This window comes from Cetorhinus maximus, chromosome 12, assembly GCF_964194155.1.
Source record: "Cetorhinus maximus chromosome 12, sCetMax3.hap1.1, whole genome shotgun sequence".
NCBI lineage: Eukaryota > Metazoa > Chordata > Chondrichthyes > Lamniformes > Cetorhinidae > Cetorhinus > Cetorhinus maximus.
The window spans coordinates 6270060-6293689 of record NC_135890.1 but is presented as its reverse complement, the minus strand read 5'-3'; the positions used below and the strand labels follow the sequence as shown (position 1 = coordinate 6293689).

Sequence of the window (23630 nt, the reverse complement as noted above, 5' to 3'; positions counted from 1 at the left end):
TCACTGAACAGAGAGAGCTGGGGGTATATCTACACCAATCACTGAACAGAGAGAGCTGGGGGTATATCTACACAAATCACTGAACAGAGAGAGCTGGGGGTATATCTACACAAATCACTGAACAGAGAGAGCTGGGGGTATATCTACACAAATCACTGAACAGAGAGAGCTGGGGGTATATCTACACAAATCACTGAAATTGGCAAGGCAGGTTGAAAAATAGAGACCTAAGTACAAAGGGAAGGAAGTTATGGTGAACCTTTATAAAGCACTGGCTCAGCCTCAACCGGAGCATTGTGTCCAATTCTGGACTCTGCACTTTAGGAAGGATGCAAAGGCTTTGGAGAGGGTGCAGAAAATATTTTGCAAGGATGTTCCGGAGATGAGAGATTTCTGCTGCGTGAATAGATGGGAGAAGCTGGGCTGTTCTCCTCAGAGGAGAGAATGTTTAGAGGAGAATCAATAGAGGTGTTCAAAATCAACGATGGGTCTGGACAGGGTAGATAGAAACGATTCCCTGAGTCACAGATCTAAGGAGATTGGCAAAAGAAGCAAAGTTGACATGAGAACATTTTTTTTTAAGCAGTGAGTGATTCGGCTCTGGACTGTGCCGCTTGAGAGGATGGTGGAGGTGGATTCAGTCATGGTTTTCAAAAGGGAATTAGCTAAGTACCTGAAGAAATGAAATTTTCGAGGTTATGGGAAAAGGGCAGTGAAGTGGGACTAGCTGAGTTGCTCTCTCAAAGAAGCAGCGTGGACTCTTCGGGCCGAATGGCCTCCTTCTGTGCTGTAACCATTTGGTGATTCTAACATGGGTTTCCCGGCAGTTTGGTTTGAAGACTCTTTAGCAAGATTTGCACCCGTCACACAACAAACCAAATCCCCATCCAAGTAAAAACACGGTTTATGTTTAGATAAAAAAAAACAAGTTTTCTTTTCTTTCGTATTTCGCATACATCTCCTTTTCTGCTTGTTTTCCAGGGTGTCGGGAGGGGAGTTGTTTGACAGGATTGTGGAGAAAGGGTTTTATACTGAAAAGGATGCCAGCACTCTGATACGGCAGGTACTGGATGCTGTGCAGTATCTACATAAAATGTGCATTGTTCACCGAGACTTGAAGGTAGGTTCTTGATGTCCTGTTCTGACTTGCCTGTTTAATAGACAAAGAAAGCCTTGCGTTGCTAGAAGCAGTGATAAACAGAAGGTTACAACCTAAAGTGACCTTTACAGAAGGATTAATGTGCATGTCTTTTAAACATTTCCTATTGATTTTCCCTGTACAAAAGCTACAACCAATAAATAGCAGTCCTCTTGGTATTTTCAATCTTCTAATTTCTTTCATTTCCATGAGCACATTAACTGTGAAATTTCTCATGAGTTTAACCAGGCTTCCACTGTAACCCTGCTGCGAAACCAGCAGAATGTTCCAGAAAATGGTGGAACTTGTTTATGCAGGGTCGCCACCAATTCTAGAAGCTTCCTGGCTAATTGGTTGGAGTGGGGGGGGAGCAATGGGGCGCAGGAGCTGGGGCAGAATTTCCATCCACACCTTAAAAGGCAACTGATGCCCAGGGGATGGAGGCAAGGGCAGGGACTCCCTAAACTGAGAATTTGTGTCCCTGAGATTAGAAAGGGATTAGGCAATTGCCCCCACCAGTCCCATCCAATGAGGTTTCCCCTCACTGACCCTGCATCTCCAGAGGTCAAGGGGACCTGATAAATATCCATATTGATTCATTAAAGCTAACACACACAAAACTTAACACATACATGCAATCAGGTCAGAATCACCTTGCTAACTTGCCTTTGCCTCTCAGGATCAGCTATGGCTCAGCTAGAAGCACCCTCATCTCTGAGCAAAAGGTTGTGCTCCAGAACGTGAGCACAAAAACCTAGGCCAACAGTCCAGTGCAGTGCTAATGGAGTGCTGCACTGTTAGAGGTGCCACCTTTCAGAAGTGACATTAAACCAAGGCTCTGTCTGTGCTCTCAGGTGGATGTAAGATATCCCATAGCATCTTGAAGAAGAGCCAGTATCCTGGCCAATAATTATTCCTCCAACAACATTACAAAAACAGATTATCTTATCATTATCACAATGTGGGAGCTTGCTGTGTACAGATTGGCTGCCACATTCCCTACATACTTCATTGGCTGTAAAGTGCTTTGCAATGTCCAGAGATTATTAGAAGTGCTATTATAAATGCAAGTCTTTTTTCTTAAGAACATTGTCAATGAATGATTTATTCTAAATTTGTTAATCATTAAATGTTCGAAGTGAGATTTGTTCTGACTTCCGGAAGAAATTATGCATAAAGTTGTGGAAGAAATGTTATTCCGTCAGATACAGCCAGCATATGGAGACTGTTACTTCACAACTCATTTCCAATATAAGAGATTGAGCCAAGATTTTTTTGAATATGGTGATAATCCTGCCACACTAGATCATGTTGCTAACATATCTTCAATCATCAGCATCACTGTTGTATCTTGTTAGTCCTGTATGTCAAGAATAATGCCCTGTTGTAACTTGATGCAGCATATTTGTACAGCTAGGATGATATGATCTTTTAGCCTAATGACTGTTACAAAAGGTCTTTGTAAAGTAAAATTACTCAAAGATCAGATCATCTAAAATTAATTTCAAAATTAAACAGAGCCTAGGTAATCTGTAATGATTGATACAATGGAAGAGATTTTAAAATTGACCCAGCAGGAATTTGCTTTGTCTCTGCTAATATTTTGTGGGCCAGTCCAGCAGTACCAGTGATTCAGGATCAATGTAACTCTCCTGTTTAGATGTTGCAACCTCACACTGCGGTCAGAGAGCTGCCAGAACTCAGGATGTTGCTCCTTTCACATGATGAGCTTCCAACGATCCACCCCAATCCTTGTGAAGTCACTCAGGCCCATATGTCTTAAAATGGTAAATGAATCTGATAGGTTAACTCTGTAGTCCTGAGCTACATCTGTATAACAACAACTCCCATTTATAAAACATCCTTCATGCAGTGGAAGGTCCAGGAGCACTCCACATCAGTGTTAGCAAACAAAATTTGACACCAAGCCACAAAAAGACATATTAGGATAAGAGGGAGGTAGGTTCTAAGGAGTGTTGTAAAGGAGGAGAGAAGGTAGGGAAGTGGAGAGGTTTAGGGAGAGAGTTCCAAAACCAAGGGGTCAGACAGCTGAAGGCACAGCTGCCAGTGGTGTAGCGATTAAAATAGGGGATGTGCAAAATCCAGAATTGGAAGGAAGCCAATGTTTCGAAGGATATTGGGGCTGGTGAAGGTTTCAGGGATGGAGTGGAGCGAGGAGGCCATGGAGAGATTTGACAGCGAGGATGATCATTTTAAAATTGCGGCGTGGCTAAACCGGGAGCCAACATAAGTCAGCAAGTGCAGAGGTAATGGATGAATGGGGGATTGGTGCGAGCTAGGATACAAGCAGCAGAGCTTTCACTGAGCTGAAGTTTTGGAAGATGGGTGGCTTTCCAGGAGGGCATCGGAATATTCATTTCTGAAGGTAACAAAGGCATGGATGAGGGTTTCAGCAGCTGATAGGTTGAACAGGGGCAGAGACAGTTGATGCTACAAAGATGAAAGTATCCAATTATTTTAACAGCAAGACAGTAATTCCTGCAGCACTTTCTGCCAGCAACACCTTCCTATTAAGGTGTTAGTTCCTGCTCATGTAACACAAAGGTGGTGGCTATAGAGTCTCACCATTAGTATCCATCTAAAAGCCGAACATCTCTTAGGGCTGTTTTACTGATAACAGTGAGTGCTTATGATCACAGTAGGAGAATTGACTTGGAAAATTCCATAGTCTGAACACAGCTGGCATCAGTAGATGTGACCATTAGTCTAGTATTGAGTATCATTATATTACTTCAAGTGCGCAGGCTTAATTCACTAGTTCGCACTGTCAGCCTCAGTAAATAGACTCAACCATGCCCCCTAATGCTCTCAGGATTTAAACCACACTGGCAATCAAACTCTTAGCTTTTTGTTTTTATCAGAAGGAAGATAAATGTTAAAGCTAGGCTTTTTAGAGATTCGATCATGGGATGTGGGCTATCACTGCCCAGGACTGATTGCCCGTGAGAAGGTGGTGCTGAGCTTCCTGCTTGAATACAACTGAGTGACTTGCTCGGCCACTTCAGAGGAGCAGTTAAGAGTCAACCACGTTGCTGTGGGCCTGGTGTCCCTCGGCTATGGGCGAGACTGGGTGAGGATGGCAGACTTCCTGCCCAAAAGGGCATTAGTTTCATGGTCAATGAGCTTTTTATTCAAGATTTAATTATTTCAATTTAAATTCCTCAGCTACCATGGTGGGATTTGAACTCATTCCACTAGATCATTAATCCAGCGTTTTGGTCCTGGATTGCTAGTCCAGCAACATAACAACGATGCTACTGCACCCTTCATTAGCTGTTATTTAACTGTTTTGTGATCAATGTTTTTAAATGATTGAACTCATTCCCTAAATGCATTTTTCAATCAGTTCTAATATTGCAGTCTGTTTAATTTAAAAATAGGATTCTTTCAGCTTGGCCTGACGGCAGCTAGGTGGAATTGACAGCACTGTGGAACATTCCAGAAACTGGATTCACCTGTTCCAAATAAATCCTGGAACAGGAAAAGACATTCCTGTTCCTTCCATAGACCCTATGCAACTTACCAGCGGGTTCATCTTCAGACAGAAAATTACGCATAATGCTACTTTTATTTTCTAATTATTAAATGTTCCTCTTTCCCAAAATGAAGAAAATCAAAAATAGTCTTGTGTGTTTTTCTTCCCAAATCTTTACTCAGCCAGAAAACCTCTTGTACTTCAGCCCTGATGAAGAATCCAAAATTATGATCAGCGATTTTGGCTTGTCCAAAATGGAAGGCGCGGGAGATGTTATGTCTACAGCGTGTGGCACCCCAGGCTATGTGGGTAAGTGATTTGCTTGAAATGGGCAGTTCAGTAAAGCTCTGAGCATGCTAAAGCTTTTATCTAATTTCATATTGAATTTCAATACATGAATAAGCCTATAAGGAGCAAACCCAGCTACTAGAATGTTCCTTATAACCAAGCCTGATCTTGTTCCAACACAAAGCTCAAGAGAGATCCATATTCAACATGTCAGCCATCACAAGATCACTGCATTTTATTGTTTGTGGGCATCGCTGGCAAGGCTAGAACTTTTATTGCCCATCCCTAGTTTCCCTTGAGAAGGTGAGCTGCCTTCTTGAACCGCTGCAGTCCATGTGGTGTAGGTACACACACAGTGCTGGTAGGGAGGGAATTCCAGGAGTTTGACTCAGCAACAGTGAAGGAACGGCGATATATTTCCAAGGCAGGATGGTGAGCGGCTTGGAGGGGAACTTCCAACGCAAAGCTCAAGAGAGATCCATATTCAACATGTCAGCCACCACAAAATCAACTGCATTCCTATTTTATTTTTTGTTTGTGTGCATGTGACATATGGGAATTATTAGAATGAAACAACACACAAGGAGGCCATTCACCCCATTGTGCCCATGCTGCCTCTTGGGTGGAGCTATTCAAATGACCCCTGCTCTGTTCCTATAGCCCTGTAATAAATTTGCCCTTCATGAGAATTTTGCTGCCCAGAGAAAATTGTCCGAATCCGAGTTTATATCTGTGCTGTCACTTTAAAAGCATCTTTCTGCACAGTACAGGTATTTTACTGTTCTGTTTGGAAGCGTTAGAAATGCATTTTCAGAAGGATAATAAGCGCTTCATTTCATTTTACACATCAGTAGACTATTATTTTACCTTAATGCAAAGTTCTAATCTGAGAGGTTTTTGCTCTAGATCACCATTGATTCTAAGGATTAGACCCATTTTTAGTTATCCACAAAGTGACTCTGCCTTTGCTCTGTTGAAATTTACTGCTGCAGTTTTGGTCAGTGTTTTCCTAATGATAAAAGGGCAATTTAACACCTTGGAATAACAAGGCTTCAGCTTTAATTTCACATCAGGAAGCCATGAAGCGAAGGTTTCATGTGCTGCTGTAGCTCTCCTCCCATTATGTCATAATAACAACCGTCTTCAGAACATTCTCACGGCGGGTGCTTGCAGAGGATTCTGAGCTTCAAATTTGCATATCGCAAAATGTGCCAAAATCATAACGTTCAACCTGTGCTACACTGACTCATAGCAACATCGGAGCCACTTAGCCCCTCGAGCCTGTCCAGCCATTCAGTGAGTCACCTCAGATGGTAATGCGAAATCAGCTACTTCCCCACAGCGAGAGTTGAAAAATCAGCAAGATGGTCACTACTGGCCTCTAAGAGCGCCTGCTGGTGGTCAGTTTCAGAGCAGCAAGAACAACGATAACAACAACTTGCGCTTATATAGTACCTTTATTGCAGTAAAAAATCCTGAGGAATTTCATTGGAGTGTTATCAAACAGAATTTGACACTGAGCCACCTAAGGGGTTATGAAGGCAGATAACCAAAAGCTTGGTCAAAAAGTTAGGTTTTTAGATTTTTAGCCAGGGCAATGGCTTATGTTCCTGCTCCTGGTGTCCCCCAAGAATTTATCCTTGCCCCACTCCTATTCCCCACCTACATGCTGCCCCTTAATGACAACATCAGAAGGTGCAACATTAGCTTTTACATGTACGCAGATGATACCCAGCTCTACCTTACCACCACCTCTCTCACCTCCTCCACTGTTGCTAAACTATCGGACTGCTTATCTGACATCCAGTACTGGATGAGCAGAAATCTCCTCCAAGTAAATATTGGGAAGACTGAATTTGGTCTGCCTGGCACATACCACCTGTTGTATCATAACAATTATTCCATCACACTCCTGGCTGATCTCCCACATTCTACCCTCCATAAACATGAGGTCATTTAAAGCTCTGCTGCTGCCCAGTCTTAACTCTCAGTAAGTTACCATTCCCCTTTTACCCCTGTTGACCTACACTGATTCCCAGTCAAGCAACATCTTGATTTTAAAATGCTGATCCTTGTTTTCAAAACTCTCCACATTACAGAGTAATCCCTCCCAGCACCACAACCCTTCGAGATATCTGTGGTCCTGTAATTCTGGCCTGTTGAGCATCCCGATTTTAATCACTCCACCACTGATGACATGGCTTCAGCTGTCAAGGTCCGAAGCTCTGAAATCCCCTCCATGCACCTCTCTGCCTCTCTACCACTCTTTCTTCCTTGAAGACACTCCTTAAAACCTACCACTTTGATCAAGCTTTTGGTCATCTGACTTAATATCTCCTGATGTGTCTCGGTGTCATGTTTTGATTTATAATGTTCCTGTTAAGCAACTTGGGATGTTTTAATACATGAAAGGCACTATATGAATATTAGTTGTTTGTGTTGCTTTTTAAGTAGCATCTTAAAGGAGGAAAGAAAGGTTGAAAGGCCGAAAGATTCAGGGCGGGAATTCCAGAGCTTAGGGCTTCAGCAGCTGAAGGCATGGCCACCAATGGTGGAGCGCTTTAAAATCAGGGGCAGTCAAAAGGTCAGAATTGGTAGAGTGTAGATATTTTGGACAGTGTTAGGGCTGGAGGAGATTAAAAAGAAAAGGAGGGGCAAGGCCATGGAGGGATTTAAAAACAATTATAAGATGTTAAAATTGAGTAATTGTTTAACCCGGAGACAATGTAAGTCAGCGACTACAGGACCAATGGATGGATGGGATCTTGGTGCAAATTAGGACACAGGCAGCAGAGCTTTGGATGAGCTTAGTTTTCTAGAGAATGGAAGATGGGAAGCCGGCCAGGAGCGCATTGGGATAGTTAGGTCTGGCAATGTCAAAGGCATGAATGAGACTTTCAGCAGCAGATGAAGTGAGACAGGGTGAAGTCAGGCAGTGTTACAGAGTTGGAAATAGACAGTGGGCAGAATTTTGCCCTCGATGGGCGGGTGGGCCCCACCGGCTCGGCAGTGGGCGGACAGCCGACCCCCACCACCAAAACAAAATACCCCCTGCCTCCATGTGTAGATCCCCTTTTAGGTCCCTAATTTCCTAACAATGTGGTGTACGTGGACTTTCAAAGGTATTCAACACAGTGCAACACAACAGACTTGTGAGATAAGTTATAGCCCATGGAATAAAAGAGGCAGTGGATACAAAATTGGCTGAGTAATAGGAAACAGTGAGTAATGGTCAATGGGTATTTTTCAGGCTGGAGGAAGGTTTGTAGTGGAGTTCCCCAGGGGCCGGTATTGGGGTCCTTGCTTTTCCTGATATATATTAATGATCTAGATCTTGGTGTGCAGGGGACAATTTCAAAATTTGCAGATGATACCAAACTTGGAAGCATTGTAAACTGTGAGGACAGTGTAGAACTTCAAAAGGACATAGACAAGTTGGTGGAGTGGGCAGATAGGTGGCAGATGAAGTTCAATGTGGAGAAGTGTGAGGTGATGCATTTTGGTAGGAAGAACATGGAGAGACAATATAAAATAAGTGGTACAATTCTTAAGGGAATTAGGGAGCAGAGGGACCTGGTTGTATATGTGCATAGATCATCGAAGGTGGCAGGACAGGTGGAGAGAGCAGTTAATAAAGCATATAGCATTCTGGGCTTTATTAATAGGGGCATAGAGTACAAGAGCAAGGAGGTTATGCTGAACTTATGTAAGACAGTAGTTAGACCTCAGCTGGTGTATTGTGTACAGTTCTGGGCACCACATTATAGGAAGGATGTGAACGCATTGGAGAGAGTGCAGAAGACATTTACAAGAATGGTTCCAGGGATGAGAAACTTCAGTTATGAAGATAGATTTGGAGAGGTTGGGACTGTCAGGAGATTTTATAGAGGTGTTGAAAATCATGAGGGGGCTGGATAGAGTAGATAGGAAGAAACTGTTCCCGCTAGTAAAAGGATCAAGAATGAGAGGGCGCAGATTTAAAGTGATTTGCAAAAGAAGCAAATATGATGTGAAAAAAAAACCTTTTCACACAGCAAGTGGTTCGAGTCTGGAACACACTGCCTGGAAGTGTGGTGGAGGCAGGTTCAGTCGAGGCGTTAGATGATTATTTGAATAGAAACAACGAGCAAGGGTACGGTTAAAAGGCAGGAGAATGGCACTGAGTCACAATGCACATTTGGAGAGCAGATGCGGACACAGTGGACTGAATGGCCACCTTGTGTGCCATAACAACTTTGTGATTCTAAGATAGAGCTGAAATCTCTCAGCGAGGCTTACTTTGAGGTGAAGAATGAGCGCCATTGCTTCATCGCTCAGCACAAACACTGGGCCATTATAATAAAAATTGGACCGTTGACGAGATTTCTTTTGATTCAGATTTTCCCAGTTAAGCTGGAGCAGTGTGGTTGTATTGCAGTAGTACCTATCCCCTATTGGCTTTTTCATAGCAGAGATTAACATTAGAGCAGCATAAAGAAGATTCAAAATGAGTTTTCAGTTGATGATAATACATTTTACAATCCTAGTCCTGTAGCTCATTAAGCTTCATGTCTACGCCTTGTAATTCAAATCAAAATGATTCGATATCAAGTACTCTTTAAGGTATAAGCAAAAATAAAAGCAAAATACTACGGATGCTGGAAACCTGAAACAAAAACAAAAATACCTGGAAAAACTCAGCAGGTCTGACAGCATCTGCGGAGAGGAACACAGTTAACGTTTCGACTCTGTATGACTCTTCATCAGAACTGAAGAGAAATAGAAATGAGGTGAAATATAAGCTGTTTAAGGGGGTGGGACAGGTAGAGCTGGATAGAGGGCCAGTGATAGGTGGAGGCAAAGAAGAGATTGCCAAAGATGTCATGGATAAAAGGACAAAGGGGCGTTGACGGTGGTGATATTAGCTAAGGAATGTGCTATTGGTGACATTAAGGTGGGAGGAAGGGATCGAAATAGGCTAAAAGGTGGAGGTAAAACAATGGATGGAAATAAATTTTAAAATAATGGAAATAGGTGGGAAAAGAAAAATACATTTTTAAAATTATAAATTATTGGAAAAAATGGGGGATCGGAAAGGGGGCGGGGATGGAGGAGAGAGTTCATGATCTAAAATTGTTGAACTCAATGTTAAGTCCGGAAGGCTGTAAAGTGCCTAGTCGGAAGATGAGGTGCTGTTCCTCCAGTTTGCATTGAGCTTCACTGGGACAATGCAGCAGGCCAAGGACGGACATGTGGGCATGAGAGCAGGGTGGAGTGTTGAAATGGCAAACGACAGGGAGGTCTGGGTCATGCTTGCGGACAGACCGAAGGTGTTCCGCAAAGCGGTCACCCAGTCTGCGTTTGTTCTCTCCAATGTAGAGGAAACTGCATTGGGAGCAGCGAATGCAATAGACTAAATTGAGGGAAGTGCAAGTGAAATGCTGCTTCACTTGAAAGGAATGTTTGGGCCCTTGGACGGTGAGGAGAGGGGAAGTAAAAGGGGCAGGTGTTGCACCTTCTGTGGTTGCATGGGAAAGGGCCGTGGGAGGGGGTTGAGGTGTATGGAGTGATGGAGGAGTGGACCAGGGTGTCCCAGAGGGAACGATCCCTACGGAATGCCGCCGGGGGGGGTGAAAGGAAGATGTGTTTGGTGGTGGCATCATGCTGGAGTTGGCAGAAATGGTGGAGGATGATCCTTTGAATGCAGAGGCTGGTGGGGTGATAAGTGAGGACAAGGGGGACCCTATCATGGCTCTGGGAGGGAGAGGAAGGTGTGAGGGCGGATGTGCTGGAGATGGGCCGGACACGGTTGAGGGCCCTGTCAACCACCGTTGGTGGAAAACCTTGGTTAAGGAAGAAGGGAGACATGTCAAAGGAACTGTTTTTGCATCATCAGAACAGATGCGACGGAGGCGAAGGAACTGAGAGAATGGGATGGAGTCCTTACAGGAAACGGGGTGTGAGGAGCTGTAGTCGAAGTAGCTGTGGGAGTCGGTAGGCTTGTAATGAATATCGGTGGACAGTCTATCACCAGAAATTGAGAAAGAGAGGTCAAGGAAGGGAAGGGAAGTGTCAGAGATGAACCATGTGAAAATGATGGAGGGGTGGAAATTGGAAGCAAAATTAATAAATTTTTCCAGGTCCAGACGAGAGCATGAAGCAGCACCGAAGTAATCATCGATGTACCAGATAAAGAGTTGTGGGAGGGGGCCGGAGTAGGACTGGAACAAGGAATGTTCCACATACCCCATAAAGAGACAGGCATAACTGGGGCCCATGTGTGTACCCATAGCCACACCTTTTATTTGGAGGAAGTTGAGACGAGTTTAAGGAGAAATTGTTCAATGAGAGAACAAGTTCAGCCAGACGGAGGAGAGTAGTGGTGGATGGGGATTGTTCAGGCCTCTGTTTGAGGAAGAAGCGGAGAGCCATCAGACCATCCCGGTGGGGGATGGAGGTGTAGAGGGATTGGACGTCCATGGTGAAGAGGAGGCGGTTGGGGACAGGGAACTGGAAATTGTTGATATGATGTAGGGTGTCAGAGGAACCGCGGATGTAGGTGGGAAGAGACTGGACAAGGGGAGAGAGAATGGAGTCAAGATAGCAAGAAATGAGTTCCGTGGGGCAGGAATGGGCTGACACGATTGGTCTGCCTGGACAGTCCTGTTTGTGGATTTTGGGTAGGAGATAGAAGCGGGCCGTCCAAGGTTGGGAGACTATGAGGTTGGGAGACTATAAGGTACATTCTCTGTGACAACTTTTACAAATCAACAGTCTTTAGCAAAATGTGTAGCTCTTGCAGAAATTGAGCAGTACCCTTGTGGTACAACACTGAACTCTTCAATGAGAAACCAGAAATGAAGTCATAACTTTAATAGATACTTGCACTTGTGTTTTCTATATTAACTGAAGGAGGATGGAAAACTGGCCAGGGATGAATTTCTCCCCAATAACTCAATTGCCCCTTCTGATTACTTGACTAAAAGTGTCACTGGCAGCTTCGGTAGGTCTAATGCCAAGAGAAGGTGTAGAATCAGAATAGGTCATGTGGCCCCTCCTTCCAACAAACCACCTGGAATTTCCTGTCTATATTCATTCTGCCCAACTTCTAACTGAAAAAGGTTGAATTTTTTCCCTGGCCAGGTAATCAAGAAACTCCAGGATGTCAACATCACATTGCAAGTCTATATTATTCCATTGTCAGTTGAGCTCAATTGCTGATCCATCTTTGAATCAGAGTTGTGGTTTCAAAAGACCTGAGCACACAATATAGGTTGATGCTCCATTACCATGCTGAGGGGATGCTTGACCAGCGAGAGCGATGTTCTTCAGGTGACACGTTAAGTCGAGTTCTTACTTGTTGGTTCCAGTAGGTGTTAAAAATTGGAGTTCCCCCAGTGTCGTAGCTGATGTTCCTTTCTCAACCCACATTCCTCACTTTGCTAACTGCACAATGTCCACCATGTTTGCCTATATGTATTAAGGTATTTCATTGTACACGAAGCACCTTGAGACTGTCTCAGAGATATGATGAAATGCTTTTGTCCTTCTCTGCATGGCAACTTGTATTCAAGAAGCCATTTGCACAGACCCGCCTCTGTGTATAACCACCTCTCACTCTTTCCCTCTCAACTGAGGAAGATGCTGTGGATGTGGGAGAAAAGGTGCAAATTTCCAAGAGTGAGAAAACCCAGGAGGAGTTTGAAAAAAAATCCCAAACCGCAATTAATTCCTGACAGGGAATGTTCATTGAGTGAAATTTAACGGTTTAAAGAAGTTTAAATGGTTTCCTGAAAAAGTACTGGGCAACCTTTGTTTTCAAATTATCTCGCGAAAACACCTAAACCAATTCCCTAAATTTACATCACAGAGGAAAGCTCACTTGGCCTAAACTCATGCTGTGACTTCAGGGGATAAGATAATTGCAGAGAAAATCATGAAGGAATTATCATTTATAAATGTTCTGCCTTCAAGTTTTGGAAATAGGAGTGCTCATTTTGTTTAATATTTTCTTCAGTCTTTATTAGCCAGTAATTTAAACCAAAGGAGTATTTGCCTCCATTTTCACTTAGGCTTCCAGCTTTGTTTCTATTCTCTTTGCCCCACTCATTATTATTTGCCTGACAGGGTCGGCATTTGACTCCCTATATCAGTGCTGCTATGTAACTAGTTGCTTAGTAGTGTCTTGTTGGGGGTGGGGGGTGGGTTTTGGTGGGCGGGGTGCTGGTGGTTAGGGGAGGGATACATTTCCTCCATCTCCCTAGACAATAGTATCCCTGACAGGCAGATGAGGGGCTGTTGTGGGGGCCAAATCCATTCCTTGAGTGCATAGTTTGACTAGACCCATCAAGTCACCACAAAGGAGTGATTGTGTAGGGCAGAGAGCCTCACTCTCCACTTGCGTTTTCTCGTTTCGCATTTAACGACTGTGGACCAAATTTGCATGACGATTATTTGAGCACAAAGATGTAAACTGAGACCAATTTATATCCTGTCACCCTTTCAACAGAGAAGCATTATTCAGAATTTTATTTGAAGGCATTTTATTCATGGTAGTTGCAAGGGGATGAAAAACAGGTTTCAGATCTGCAAATAATCAGCGGGTTAATGGAAAGCAACTGTACTAAATCAGATCTAATTTTTACTATGTTAAGGCTCATTACTGTGCTGAACACTCCAAATGGTGTAAAGAGTAAAAATGCAGGAAGTAGTTTTCCTCAGTTTATCATAATCCTCCCTGTAGTTGAGACTTGAGTGATGACAACCCAAGCAAGGCAATAGACTCAATCCAGCTGACCGTAGATCAAATTGGGATAATTGTTCTGAAACGTTTTAATCAGAATAGTTGGACAAGGCGCAGATAATATCATGGGATTGTGTAATTCAGTAGTAAAGTGCATCAGGATTTATTGAGCTTGGCCCTAATGTGATTCCCTCAAAGCATTGAACCCCTAACTTCTTCCTATCTGAAGTCCTAAAACAATAAACCTCAGTGGCATGTAATACAGCATGTGTCAGGAAGGCTCCTATGTGCCACTACGCGCCTCCCTTCCCCAGTTTATCCTATCGCAGATACAACTCCAGCTATCTTAACCTAAAAGGAAGAATAATTGAACAAAATGTCAGAATCTCTACACATCCTCATATCTCCAGAACTAAAGTTGGAAGGTTCCCCTCCACAGCAAAGGAGTGATGATGTATTTGATCATTTTAGTTATTGTTTATCGCTATAGCTGTTTAAGCTTGAGATTGCCTGGCTTAGATCAGTTTTACGCATCATAAATTCTGAATGTTCAAATCAGTGGATATTATTCTAGCGAACAGCTTGATTATGAGGATGCAGTTATCCAAGTTCAATCCGGAAAAGTGTGAGGTAATGCATTTAGGGAGGGCCATCAAAGCTAGGGAATACTCAATAAACGGAAAGTTATTAAGAGGGTTTGAGGAAGTGAGAGACCTTGAACTGTATGTCCAAAAATCCTTGAAGGTGGCAGGACAGGTGGACAAGGTGGTGAAGAAAGTTCATGGAATGTTTTCTTTTATTGGGCGAGGTACTGAATACAAAAGCAGGGATGTAATGATGGAACTGTATAAAACGCTGGTTAGGCCACAGCTGGAATTTTGTGTACAGTTCTGGTCACCACATTACAGGAAGGACATAATTGCTCTGGAGAGAGTGCAGAGGAGATTTACAAGAATGTTGCCAGGGCTTAAAAATTGCAGCTATGAGGAGGGATTGGATAGGCTGGGGTTGTTTTCCTTAGAACAGGGAGGCTGAGGATTGACCTAATTGAGGTGTACAAATTTATGAGGGGCTTAGATAGAGTAGACAGGAAAGACTTGTTTCCCCTAACTGAGGGGTCAATTACCAGGGGGCAGAGATTTAAGGTGATAGGTAGAAGGATTAGAGGGGACATGAGGAAAAACTGTTTCACCCAGAGGGTGGTGGGCATCTGGAATTCACTGACTAAGTTGATGGCTGAGGCTGAAATGCTCAACTCATTTAAAAGGTACCTGGACCTGCATCTGAAGTGCTGTAACCTGCAAGGCTACAGACCAGGTACTGGAAAGGGGGAATAAAATGAGCGGCTAGTTTCCTTTTTCTATTTTTGGCCGGCATAGACATGATGGGCTGAATGGCCTCTTTTTGACCATAACTTTTCTATGGCTCTATGGTTCTAAGTGAGATTACTTACAAGTTTTTTAAATGGGATTGCAGACAGTAGGCTGGAGTGATGGAGTTGGTAACCTCATTATGTCACTAGATGTGTTTTGGGCTCAAATATTTGAGGTATCTTTCTCAATTCCTGGTATTGCCACATGCATGATCCTCAAAGAAGGCAAAGTAGACAGAGATTGCTCATTTTGCCTCTGTTTTGGCACAATCTCGCTGGTCCTGCCTGGATGCTGCATCAACACTACCTTTAAGAATCATGAATGTTGTTAACATCTAGTCTCTTGGTAGTACAGAACTTGAGTATTGCTGAAAAAAGGGACACATCAAAGCTTTTCATCTTGCACTCATCGTGACACTTTGCAAGAATAACAATACAAGGGGAAAACAACAATTTATAATGCATGAGAAGAGAGGGCTTCAACATGTCTCTTTTCTCAGCAATACTCAAGTTGTTAACATCATGTACCATATGGTAATTGTTTGTGTTGCAGTAGAAATAGTATAATTACCTGAATAGATGCAACTCAAAACCAATACAATGCATCACTTTCATTAAATACATGTTTATACTTTATTCACTCATGGATGTGAGCATTACTAGCAAGCCAGCATTTATTGCCTATTCCCAATTGCCCTTGAGAAGGTGAGATTGATCCGCCTTCTTGAACTGCTGCGGGCCTGGTCGTGTAGGTACACCCTACAGAGCTGTTAGGGACAGAGTCCCAACACTTTGAGGGCGAAGGAACAACAATATAGTTTCAAGTCAGGATGGGGGTGTGACTTGGAGAGGAAGTTGCAGGTAGTGGTATTCCCATGCATCTGCTGCCCGTGTCCTCCTGGATGGTATAGGTCACGGGTTTGGAAGGTGCTGTCGAAAGAGGCTTAATGAGTTTCTGCAGTGTATCTTGTAGATGATATATACTGCTGCCACTGTGCATCAGTGATGGAGGGTGTAAGTGTTTAAGGTGATGGCCAATCAAGCGAGCTGCTTTGTCCTGGATGGTGTCGAGCTTCTTGAGTGTTGTTGAAGCTGTACTCATCCAGGCAAGTGGGGAGTATTTCATCACACTCCTGACTTATGCCTTGTAAATGGTGAGAGGTTTTGGTTAGTCAGGAGGTGCGTTACTCACCACAAAATTCCCAGCCTCTGACCTGCTCTTGCAGACACAGCATTTATGTGCTTGGTCCAATTCAGTTTCTGGTCAATGGTAACCCCCAGGATGTTGATAGTGGGGGATTCAGCAATGGTAATGTTATTGAAAGTCAAGTGGAGATGGTTAGATTCTCTCTTGTTGGAGATGGTCATTGTCTGGCGCTTGTGTGGCATGTATACCATTTGTCAATCATCAGCCCAACTCTGAATGTTGTCCAGGTATTACTTTATGCAGGTGTGGACTGCCTCAGTATCTGTGGAGTGGAAATGAATATCGACAAACACACACCCTCACAACACACACCCTCACAAACACACACCCTCACAACACACCTTCACAAACACACACCTTCACAAGGACACACCCTCACAAACACACACCCTCACAAACACACACCCTCATAACACACACCCTCACAACACACACCCTCACAAACACACACCCTCACAAGGACACACCCTCACAAACACACACCCTCACAAGCACACACCCTCACAAGCACGCACCTTCACAAACACACACCCTCATAAACACACACCCTCACAAACACACAACATCATCAGCAGATACCTGACCTTATGATAGCGGGAAGGTCATTGATGAAGCTGCTGAAGATGGTTGGACCTAGGACACTATTCTGAGAAACTCCTGCAGCAATGTATCAATGAGTAATACCAATAGACAGGCAGGAAAGGTTAGGGATATTTGAGGTATAAAGTGATCTTTAGCCCGTCGTTTAAAAAAACAATGAGATGGTATTTCCTAATCATTATTATAGTTGGTCAGGTACATTCTTCCCATACAGGCCTGTGTCAGGGGATTAAACCTGCATGCTCAATATTTTTATAAGATATATATACACATCTTCATGACTAATTTTTAAAATTTAAAAAACTGAACAAAGACCTTATGAAATGGCTGAAACTATGTCTGCCCGTGACTTCTAAACAGAAGGAGCTCTCTGGAAGTTTTAAAGAAACTGACACCTCGTTATCTCTGAAGGGATACTAATGACCCCCTATGGGCTGTAGAGACCAAATTCAAAGAGAACTATGCAAAGGCCATCTGCATTTTATAAGCCAAGCTGGCTAACCAAAGCCTAGCTATCTGCTTGGACAAAGGACCCCACAATCTTCCTTCCAAGTCTTAATGGTTGGAACAATTAACCATCTAGGGAACCTAGACAGGGGATACATATCCTTTGTCAAAGGCACTGAAGAAGTGGGAGTCATATGACATGACCCTCTAATTGGTGGAACCAGTAATATCGCCTTGTGGAACTGCAAAGCTCAGCCTTCCATCTTAACGTTTACAAGCAGCAGCACAGAAAAGGGGATCTACTCAGATTGAATTCCCGGCCTCATCTACACTGTTTCCACTGGAGCTTCTGCACCATCACCTACAAGAGTGATTCATCTCTGCATGCCTATCTTCTCATGTGAAGTCAACTCCACTGGAAAAGTGTAACATACAGCATCGGCTTTCAACCTGCTGACCTCCGTGAAGGAACACCTCATTGGACTTTGATTCTGAACTCTGGACTCACTTGAAACAATAATTCAGTTCTCTTTGGCCTTTGCCCTGTAAATCTTTCTTTTCTCTATCCCTCTTTTACTGTAGGAGTGCACAAGGAGCTAGTGACGACCGCCCTCCCGTGCTTTGAGCGTGTGCAAATAAACTAATCGTTTGAGTTTGCCTATCACAAGTTTGCTGTGGGGTTATTAATAGAAATTGGGTCACACCAAAACTGTTGGGTTGGGAAATAGGTCACCGCTTATAAAGGAGGAAGCAAATCAAACACTTTTCTGTTTATGGATGGCTGGTGAAGGAGAATTCGGGGCTGTTTAAATTAACCCCCATCCTGTCAGTAACACCTGCTATTTTTGATCTTTGCTCCTGGCCTCAGCAGCTCGAGTGATATGTTCTTTTGAAAAGAGTGACCTTCTTGCTTTTTGGAATTATTCCATCCATCTCTATAAAAGGCAACACTCTGGACTGGCATCATAGCAACCTGGAGATGTCCAGGTTGGGAAACTCTAGCTCCAGCTGGATATTACTGATCCCATGCTGCATTTGTAGAGTTGACCTTCAAGGAAAATGCATTTTTTGGACTTTAGCTTGATCTTGCTTTGGAGAATGGTTTCCAGACCTGTTAATTTGATCATCAGAATGGATGAATGCCAATGACTAATAGCTGCATGAAAATCTCTAAAATGTTGGGGAAGGTGGTGGTGTTGTGGTAATGTCAACGGACTAGTAACCTAGAGGCCCAGGCTAATCCTCTGGGGGCATGGGTTCAAATCTCACCACAGCAGCTGGTGGGATTTAAATTGGATTATTAAAATCTGCAATATAAAGCTAGTCTTAATAATGGTGACTGTGAAACACTTGGTGATTGTTGTTAAAACCCATTTGGTTCATTAATGTCTTTGAGGGAAGGAAACCTGTCATCCTTACCCAGCCTGACTGACAGGTGACTCCAGATCCACAGCAATATCCTTGTCTCTTAACTGCCCTCTGAAATGGCCTAGCAAGCCACTGAGTTCAAGGATAATTTGGGATGGGCAACAAATGCTGACAATGCCCACGTCCCATGCATAAATTTTCAAAGGAATTCTGTTTTGTCCCATTAAGATTTGAGCTTTGATGATTTTATGGTTAGTTGTACCTTCACCAGGTTCAATATTCTGGAGATATACTACAAGCATAGCTTCCACCCAAGTACACTCAAAGCTGCTTCATTACAAACACTTCGCATTTACCTTTCAGAATCATCCTATGCTCTAATAGCTCTAATGGTGACTTCACTGCACCTCCAGATTTGATAACTAGAGTGAATGAGTTTCTAAAATGTTATTGATGTTTTCAATGTGATGCTGTAACATATAACTGTGCACAATAAATTAGAGAGAACATTGTGAGCACAGGGTGTGTGTTTGTCGATGTTACATAGTCACAAACTCAGCCCTACAGTAACTTTAAACTAGTGACTAATGAATGAATAGTTGACATGGTAGGGAACAAAATCTGTATGAATGACAGAGGCTGAGAGAGCCTCTGTCATGTATAATTAGCAAGGAGGATAACTGAAAGACTAATTGGTGACTGTCAAAGGGGAAAGAGAAAAATGTAATTAATGGAAGGATTGACACTGAGTTCATGTTTTGTATTGGAAACCCTTATCTCTCGCATGGAAAGGGAGTAAGATCAAGCCAACAGCAACCATGAGTGTACATTTCTCCATTTGGCACTTATACCAAACAAAGTAGATGCAATTATAACAGAAGGAAAAGGCAGTTCTGGGATTTTCACAGCAGTTTTGTTTGACAAGCAGAGCATTCAATTGTATTGCTGACCCACTTCCAGGAGGCAGCTGGATAGCTTTGTTAGCATCAACACACATTGCTTCCTGGGACAGTGAAATGGCCACGTGAGAGTGTGTTCTGACCTCCAAGCGCTTGCACGTACTTCAGTTATTCCACTGAACTGTCTCTAAAGTCAATACCTTATTGCTCGGTGATTGAGTCCTTTCTATCTTGGACTCAAGGTATGGGACTTGGTTCTTAGACAGACTGCAGACTGTGGACATACTCTGGCATCTGCTTAACACTTGTTTATTAGAACGACATCCTTCCTAAAGTCTGGTGCCCAGAACTGGACACGATACTCCAGTTGATGTCGAACCAATATTTTAGAAAGATTCATCAGAACTTCCTTGCTTTTGTAATCTATGGCCTGAATTTTCGCTCCCAGGTCAGGAGTGAAAGTCGGAATAATTCCTGGCTCCACAAAACCAACCAGGAAACCTGGAAGTTGGAATTTTCGTTCCGGGGTGGCAGGATTCTCTAGGAGTTGGGTCCTCCACTCCTGGAGCGAGTGTGGAGTCTCCTGGTGCAGAGGTGGACCATCTGGAAGGCCTCCCTCTGTGCTCTGGTGCTGGGTCCAAGACTTTTTTAAAAAGCAGTAAAACAAAAAAACCCTGCAGCCCTCACCCCACACACTCCCTCCATGCCCCATCCGTGCCACTTTATGCCCCTCCACCCATTGCCCCTCGTACCCTCCATGCCAACCTATGCCCCCCTGCATCCACCATTGACCTTAATAAGCTCTATGCTAACCTATGCCCATCAGGACTCTCATGTTCTCCATGCCAACCTATGACCATCTACCCAACACCTTGGCCCTTTATATCGCTATGCCAAATTGATACCAACTCATGCCAACCCATGACCTCCTCGCCGATCACCCTTTGCCCTTACACCCACCATGCCAACTCACCCAGTATCCACAATGGGCAGACATCAGGAGTAATGCTGAGATTAAATAAAGTCCTAAGTGTCTATTGCAGACTTTATTTTAAAAAATCAACCTCATTCATAAAAAAACATTCACTACATTTACATTCCTTTAACTATATTTAATTCAAATGCTTGGATCCCTTATAAAAACAAACATTAGAATTCATAGTTACACTTCAAAGAGTTTATAACCATTTAGAGCTGTCAGACTGTGAAATGTAAGGCACCCTACTGTGATAATGGAAGGTTGTGAAATCAGTCATGCAGCACTAATCAGTGGTAACCCTCCGGCTTATGTCAACAGACAGAGTGCAAGCAATGATTTTTTTACATTTAAAAAAAAAATACAGGGTGAGACTTTTGCAAGCCTTGATAACTTGACAATTGCCTTTGACAGGTTGACATTTCATTTTGATACTTTTGACAGTGGCTTCTGACAGCCCATCTTGACACGTTTGACACTTCCAATGAGCTTGAGTGAGGTTATGCACGTTTTATACTCATTCATGCCTACTTTTAACAATACCAAGGAGCACCTGACCTCTCTCAAAGGGCACCTGGCCTCACCCAAGGGGCACCTGACGTCCCCCATAGAGAACCTGACCACCCCCCAAAGGTGTCCAAGGACCATATCCCAAGGGATACTCTACCTCTCCAAAAGGATATTCCACCTCTCCAGAGGACTCCACAAAGTTTAGGCCTGTTCCTACCAGGCCTAATCTACACACGTTGTATTTCCCACTCCTGGCTAATGAAAAGCAGATGTGATTGGAGGCAGCTCCTGCTTTGTATGCGCAGCTGCCTCCACAAAATGTGCATGCACAGCTTCCAACCTGGGCCCTTTCCTATCCCTGCAAAAATGGTAATTACCATGTTCGGGGACGGGACTTCCGGGTTTTGGTCTCTTCCACCATTTCCTCAACAACAGAGAGGCTCTCCACTGTTGTGAGAATCTAGGCCTGTGTCTCTATTTAAAAAGCCCAGGATCCCATATGCCGCTTTAACTACTTTCCCAGCCTGTCCTGCCACCTTCATAGCTTGCGCACACATACTCCCAGGCCTCCCTGTTACTGCACCCCCTTTAGAATCCCACTCTTCATTTTATATTGCCTCTTCTCATCCTTCCTACCAAAATGCATCACTTCACACGTCTCTGCATTAAATTTCGTCTGTCACTTTTCCCTCCATTCCACCAACCCTGTCAATGTCCTCTTCAAGTTTATCACTGTCCTCCTTACAGTTCACAATACTTCCAAGTTTGCGTCATCTTCAAATTTTGAAATATTTGGACATTTTGGCAGCTTCCTAGGACTTTGAACACCCAACAGGCCTTTCTAAATTCTGAATTATTGCCATGTGGTGTCGATATTTTGTTCTATCTTTCACTCACTCGCACGTAAGCAGGCACACAATCACGTGACATACGGACTGTTCTAGGAGGAGGTCATTCTGCCCCTCAAACTTTTTCTACTATTCAGTTAGATCGTGGTTGATCTCCATGTACTGGCCTTTGTTCCATATCTCTTGATACCCAAAAACCTACCCATCTCAGACAAGTGTCATACAATGTGAGCTGCCTGTTGTCATTGATTTCAATATTCTTGAAGGACACACTCATTTCATGGAGATTATTACATCACAAGTAAGATGCAATCGTTTTGCAAATGAATTTGCAGAAACCGTAGAAAATAAGGGAACACTTAACCTTTCATCCGTAGGAGGGCTGTTCACATCCATTTCCTCTGTTTAGCAGACTGTCAACTCACCTACTTTCTATGGAACTGTGTCAATTGCTTTGTTGTTCAACTGCCCTCATGTTGCAGGTACAAAACTGCTCTGTTGTAACAATTTGCTCAAGTGATTTAAACAGATAAGCTGAAGTTGCCACTAGCGCTTAAATTGAAATGTGATTATCTGTTGAAAACTGTTTCCTTTTCGAATTAAGAAGCCTTTTAGATTAAAAACATGAAGTTCATATTCAATTTTATGCTAATTTATTGCATTGAGCGGCAAATGATTCCTGATGCTCAGCCGTACACTCTGAATAAATCACAGTGACAACCAATGCCGGGATTTTACAGCCCCTCACATCCAGCGGGATATTACAGTCCCGCCGAATTGAATGGAGGTTTAAATGGCTCGCCACATCCTCCGGGAGGAGACACACTGCGCGGGGCCGTGAAATGCTGGCACATGTTTTAGCTTTTGACAAAGCCTATTTGTAATGTATCTGACAGCAGACATTCGCCTCTGAAATTCTTTGCACTAATTTGATATCTTTGAGTCATCGATGAGTGTTGATTGGGAAATATTGACTTCTGTTGTGCTTCTTTCCCTCGCCCCCCTGCCTTACCATTAATTCTCGTTGTTTTATTTCCCCCCCCAGCTCCAGAGGTTCTGGCCCAAAAACCCTACAGCAAAGCAGTTGACTGTTGGTCCATTGGAGTCATTTCTTATATTCTGTGAGTATGGCTTCTCCTACAGTACATACTGTGAATTCAGTACAGCTGATATCAGTCACACTTGCCTGTAGCGTCTTTTGATGTGCTCTGTTCTGCAAATAGGCTGTGACAGGTGATATTAAAGTACAGGTTTATTAAGTTTATCAAGAGCTGCTGGTAAGATTTCTGGACTTAGCATATTGGAACCATTAGAACTGTGAAGTGATACATTTTGGTAGGAACGTCAAGTAGAGACAGTATAAAATAAAGGATACAATTCTAAATGGGGTGCAGGAGCAGAAGGACCTGGAGTATATACAGATAAATCATTGAAAGTGGCTGGCCAGGCTGAGAAGTTGTTAGTAAGGCATACGGGACCCTGGGCTTTGTAAATGGGAGCATGGAGTACAAAAGCAAGGAAGTTATGATAAACCTTTACGAAACACTGATTCAGCCTCAACTGGAGTATTGTCTCCAACTCTGGGCATTGCACTTTAAGATGAATGTGAAGAACTGAGGCAGAAACATTTTACAAGAATTGTTCCAGGGATGAGGGTCTTCAGTGTGGGTAGATTGGAGAAGTTGGTCTGTTTTCCTTAGGGAAGTGAAAGTTGAGAGGAGACTTGATAAAGGCGTTCAAAATCATGAGGGGTCAGGAC

The 23630-nt window shown here is 43.3% G+C and overlaps 1 protein-coding gene across 1 annotated transcript in view; it reads left to right on the top strand.

Moving 5' to 3' along the window:
- The window catches only part of camk1da (calcium/calmodulin-dependent protein kinase 1Da), a 397726-nt gene that overhangs the window by 309463 nt on the left and 64633 nt on the right, over positions 1-23630 (top strand). The window contains exons 4-6 of the mRNA XM_078552956.1: positions 982-1120; positions 4817-4943; positions 22917-22992. Coding sequence (XP_078409082.1) covers positions 982-1120; positions 4817-4943; positions 22917-22992 — 342 coding nt within the window. The remainder of the gene's footprint in view (positions 1-981; positions 1121-4816; positions 4944-22916; positions 22993-23630) is intronic.